The sequence below is a fragment of the Nelumbo nucifera genome, chromosome 8 (genome assembly GCF_055504915.1).
Source record: "Nelumbo nucifera cultivar China Antique chromosome 8, China Antique-T2T, whole genome shotgun sequence".
NCBI lineage: Eukaryota > Viridiplantae > Streptophyta > Magnoliopsida > Proteales > Nelumbonaceae > Nelumbo > Nelumbo nucifera.
The window spans coordinates 50,782,323-50,787,973 of NC_142656.1; the positions used below are offsets into that span (position 1 = coordinate 50,782,323).

Here is a 5,651-nt window from a genome sequence, read left to right on the forward strand (position 1 = left end):
CCGATTCCGATTCCCATTCCTAGCAGAATAGCATCCTCCCATTTGAGGGAATGGCTATTCTGACTGACCTTGTAAACGAGGATCTCATTCCAGCTGGCCATAAAAACAAACAACAAAAAAATAGCAAGTGACTTAAACTCCCCTAAATCCTTTATCTCTTTACTCAACACCAACCCTCCTTGGAAAAAAACTGCTAGGCAAACAAAAAACATGCTTAAAAATGTTTAGATATGAAGATGCTGATGTAGATGAGAGCTAAAGTGGTAGGAAATGATCAAGGACTTATTTGAGAGAAAATGGCTTCTGATAGAGAACAATGACAAGAAAGGATTTGAATAGTCAACCCCAAATGGTAGGGATTAAGATGCTTAGTTATATAGGCTAATAACTTTGCTGATTGTAGCTGGTATATGGGGTGGTAATTAACTTGGAAGCAGTTTTCCAGTATATGCCCTGTCCAAGTAGATCTTCAACATCTCTAGACTAAACTGCAGTCTGTAAACAACTTTGATGCCTGCATCTGCAATAGGGTTAATTTAAGATACTGGCTCTTGATGTGAATTCTGTGAAATGGGCTGAGACTGCACCAAGGCTCAGTTTGGAAAGAGTACAAATACAAATATGTACAATGCAAAATAATACAAAGTACAAGGTTTTGTACTCTACATATTTGTATTTGTACTCCTCCCGAACTAAGCCTAAGGCTGAGTTTGGAAAGAGTACAAATACAAATATGTACAGTGCAAATACATACAGAATACAAGGTTTTGCACTGTATATTTGTATTTGTACTCCTTCCTAATTGAACCTCAGTGAGAGGGAGAAATGGATGTCTATTTGCACTGTACATATTTGTATTTGTACTCCTTCCGAACTGAGCTCCAGTGAGAGAGAGAAATGGATGTCTCAAATTCTAACAATAGGATTAAATTTAAAAGGTACTACAAATATCTCAAATTTTACTTAGTCTTCAACTTTTTTATGGGTAAATGGAAATTTCATTGATCAAGAGAAATATATAAATATATACAGCTGCTAGCAGTCACCAGACCCTATTCAACTCCTTTTTACATAAATAAAAGTTCTTTTATCCCTTTTTCTTGTTTGTATAAAACACCTCCATGAGAGATATTTAATTTATTAACAATAGTAATAACATATTTACATAAAAAGAAGAAAGAGATGCATTGTTTTCCTTTGGTAGTAGAGTTACCCTTTGTTTCCACTAAGAAGACTTCAAACAATCAAACATGGTGTGGAGAGAACAGACTATATAGAGGGGGATGCCATTTAAAGTAGGTAGTAGAAAATAAATAAAAGTTACAAGATCAAAGTGACCCCTGTTGGATATAGTACAAGGAAAAAGCTGCAATTGAACTTTTTGTTAGTGGCAAAATGGTGAGATTGTACTAGATGTTGTGATCTAAAATGCCACCGTCTCTCTTATTCCACAGATTGGGGCACTAATGACTGCAGACACAAATAAAAGCAGAAATTCTATGATGGGAAACAACCAATTAGAAATGTTCAATTAGTAACTTACACAAAGCAACGCAAGAGGGATGACTACTACTCTCTCCTCCCTGAGATAGATGATAAAAATGCCAAGGCTCAAAATTAACGAGGCTGAACAGTGAGTTAAGGCTGAATATGCAAATGTGGGATGAGACTCAGGTCACTCATAACATTTATGCTGGTTCCACTTACAGAGCCTTCTGCCATAGACTTTAGGGCCAATAGTTTCTAATTCATGTAATACCTTTTGGCATATAAACCACTTTTCCCTTGATTGTCAGCTTTCAAATTCACCAGAAGCCTCACTAATCATTTTGCTCCATGTCTACCTGATATTTGGTCAATCTTTCAATCTTTTAATAATGATGATATTCATTATTAAAACCTTGGGATGGCAAGTATGAGAATGTGGATTCAAGTCTGAGGGCAGCCACTTTGTGCACAAAAAATGCCAATAGGACTATACCCAGTCTGTCCCTCGCGTTCCCCCTCTTCACCTCCCTAAGACCAGAACAAAAATTCCTTTTACATGTGCCTGTACCACTTATTTTATGACAAGGCTAAACATCCCATAATCTCTCTAATACTTGTTAAAGTGCACCTATGGTCTCCATGATTTAACAAGTAATGCAAGGCTGACCAAGGATCAGCATTGTAATTTTCACCCAATATAATGTTCTCTACCTTTATATCAGTGGAAGATGCAGTTTGACACTCCTCATGAAGAATTATAATTAGAAATAAGAGTGTGTACAAACAGCAATTATACCGTGTAACAGGAGAGTAATAATTTAACAAAATATTGAATAGACCAAATAAGCAATCCTTAGTTAAATTGAACTTGTACAAGAGTATATGCATGACAGATGGAAGAAAAATCTCAATTTGAGAGCTTGAACCATACATAAAACAAGAATACAGGGTATATAACAATTAGGTTATAACAATACAACAATACAACAAAACTTACCTGCATTAGTCTTCTTCATAGACAAGATTTTTGGAAGGATTATAATTTGAACTAGCTGTCATACAAATTAAATGTGAGAAAGAGGGTTCAAAGTTCAATTTTGAAGCAGAGAGGATGAAGTTCTCTCAATGTTCCTCCCTGAAACAGATGATGGAACTCCTAAGGCTTGGAATGATGAGGTTGAGGATGGACCTGGACCTGAAGCTGCAAAGGTGGAGAAATTACTCACACTACTACTAGCATTTATGCTAGTCCCACTTACAGATCCCTCTGTCGTGGCCTTTGGGGCTGGTGGTTTTTCAATAGATGTAATCCCTTCTAACATTTGCACCACTTTTCCCATCATTGGCCTCTGAGATGGCTGCTCCTGGATGCACCAGAAGCTCACTTGAACTGCTCTCATTGCTTGTTCCATATCCACGTCATGCTCAGTCAACCTTCTGTCAACAATATTCTCTATATTTCCCCTTTCAAACTCTTCATAAGCCCACAGAGAAAATTTCTTATGGGATGTGCTAGCTGAAACTTCGAAATTCCTTCGACCACTGACAAGCTCCAATAAAACCATTCCATAACTGTAGACATCAGATTTGGATGTTATGGGAAGGTTTGCAAGCCACTCTGGTGCCAAGTATCCCCTTGTTCCTCTGACACTTGTTAAGGTCCGCCTATGGTCTTTTGGATTTATAAGCTTTGCAAGGCCAAAATCTGAGACCTTAGCACTATAATTTTCATCTAGCAGAATGTTCTCTGGTTTTATATCACAGTGGACAATGCAGTCCCGACACTCCTCATGAAGGTATGTGATACCCCTTGCAGTTCCAAGTGCTATATTAAAACGGGCCTCCCAGTCCAACAATCTTACAGGCTGCTCTTCTGTTGTGAAAAGGAAATTATCGAGAGAGCCATTTTTCATGAACTCATAAACCAGCAACCTATGGCGACCTTCGGAGCAAAACCCAATCAACCTCACCAAATTCAAATGGTGAGTACTGCTTATTGTTGCAACTTCCATCCTGAATTGCTTCTCTCCTTGCTCAATCCCTTCAAGCTGTTTCACTGCAACCACTGTTCTATTAGCAAGAATCCCTCTATAAACAGCACCGAACCCACCTGCTCCAAGCTTCTCCTTGAACCCTTTTGTTGAGCGCTGCAGCTCCTTATAGGAGAACTGGACTGGAGCACCAGAGGCATATTCAAGAAGAGCATACTGAGCTGAGAATCCCCCAAAGTTGGGGCTATTCCTACAGCACCACCACCACAATCCACTCTCCAAGAGGACTAACCCAACCAGTGTTACCAAAACCACAACCACAACTACCCATGCACGCAACCCCCGAGTCTTTGTATCGGTTGAGCTCGGGGAAGATGGGGGTGAGTTGGGAAGCTCTGGGCTGCAGACCTTGACAAAAGAAGTACTAGGAAGGGAAGGGGATTGATACCCACAAACGAAATCTGAAACCTTCAAATAACACTGTCCCGTTCCATCAGCCAAAGAGGTAGACGCAACACAGGAAGCACCTACGAGGCAATTCAACCTGCAACCGGATATTCCAACAAAGAAGACCTGGGAAGAGAGCTCAGGAAGGTAAGTCAAAAACTGGGTATGTTCCAGTTGCAGCATAGTTGAATTGCCAGGGCAATCTTCAATCTCTACCTTTCTCTTGCACCCCTTTCTACTGTCATTCGGATCCACAAACTCGAAATTCTGAGATGAGCAACCACAAATAGGCTTGGTATCGTTGTAGCTACAAATCCCCATGTTACCACACCACCCGAAAACCTGACACTGGTCTAAAACAGCAGCCCACCTCTCAGTGGAGGCACCGGAACCCTTAACAGAGCTGTAGATTCTCAAGTTTCCATCAGAATCTAACTTCAGAAACCTAAGAACATCAGTACCCTCTCCATAGTCGCTACTATAAGCCACAACAACAGGTTGAGCAAGCTTAAGATCGTAAAGCGACAGAAGTCCAATAGATTGAAGGGACAAGCTGGGGGCCGTCAAATTCGCATCAATCGACGAATTCAAACCTTGATTCCAGTAAACTATGGTGTCGTTCCATCTTAGAGTCAGATTTCCAGACTTCAGAAGAACAACAGAGTAAGACCCAGATCGCAATCTCTTATCCATAGTGAAATTCTGGGTCGGCAAGATCGTATCTGTTGGATTATCGAAAGTAGACCAAACCATAACCGAGTCGTTCCTCAGAACAAAATTACCTGTGTCTTCAAGCGTCGCCATTGTAACGCCGCGGTTGCCCGTCTTAGACTCCCAGACGACGTAGCCAGATCCATTAACGAGGCGGAGATTGCCATCTGTGCGGAATTCAAAGGCCGCATTGGAGTCAACAACGCCGTCGTCGCCACCGGCTATCCAGACAGGGATGCCGGAGTAGGAAATTGCAGCGGCAACTGAAGATGGGTTGTTTGAGTTGACGCTGATGAAGGACAGAGAAAAGGTGTTGTTTGCTGATGTCAAGTTTGTGTTGGGTCCCCCAACTCGAAGCGTCCAGCCGGGAGAGATGCTTGCAGAGATCAGGCAACAGAAAAGACCAGACAGAAGTAACAACAATAGAGAGAAATAGGGAATCATCATCATCTCTCTCACTCTCTCACTCTCTCACCTTCTCCTCTTTTTATTCTACCTGGTTCTGTGGTTACAGGGGTGTTGGGGTTTTTGAGAGGCTGAGTTACAGAGTCAGAGAGGGGGAAAACGGAAGTGGGTTGGGGTAGAAGACTTTGACAGGAGGAAAAACTTGTGGCGACAACGTTGGTTGGAAAATTAGACGAGTTGCCCGTGGTCCAGCGTGGTAAGTAAGTTGCCACGTGGAAGATCAGACCGTTGACCGGATGACTTTGAAAAGACCGTGTCATACGCAGGTGGCTTGCCTGTGATCCAGCGGGGCAAATAAGTGGGGACATGGCACTGATGGCAGATCAGACCGTTAAATGGAAGACTCTGAAAGGAAAAATTACTAATAAGACAGTCATCCAACAGGAGTTGCTTGTGACCCAGCATGGCAAAAAATAAGTAGCCACGTGGCAGAACAGACCGCTGACATGGGAGATCAGCCCCAGGTTTGCCTCTCCAATTTTCACATTTCACCATCTGAGTCCCACTTTTACTTAACATCATCACTTCATGTGATTCAGGGTGGGCTCA

General features: G+C 41.6%; 1 protein-coding gene across 1 annotated transcript; it reads right to left on the bottom strand.

The window, feature by feature from the left end:
- Window positions 1–2,324: 2,324 nt before the first annotated feature.
- Window positions 2,325–5,441, bottom strand: LOC104601534 (lectin protein kinase family protein). Its single transcript, XM_010264888.3, has one exon. It carries the CDS (start codon window positions 5,085–5,087, stop codon window positions 2,580–2,582), a length of 2,508 nt encoding a protein of 835 aa, XP_010263190.1. The 5' UTR covers window positions 5,088–5,441; the 3' UTR covers window positions 2,325–2,579.
- Between the last annotated feature and the right edge of the window lie 210 nt (window positions 5,442–5,651).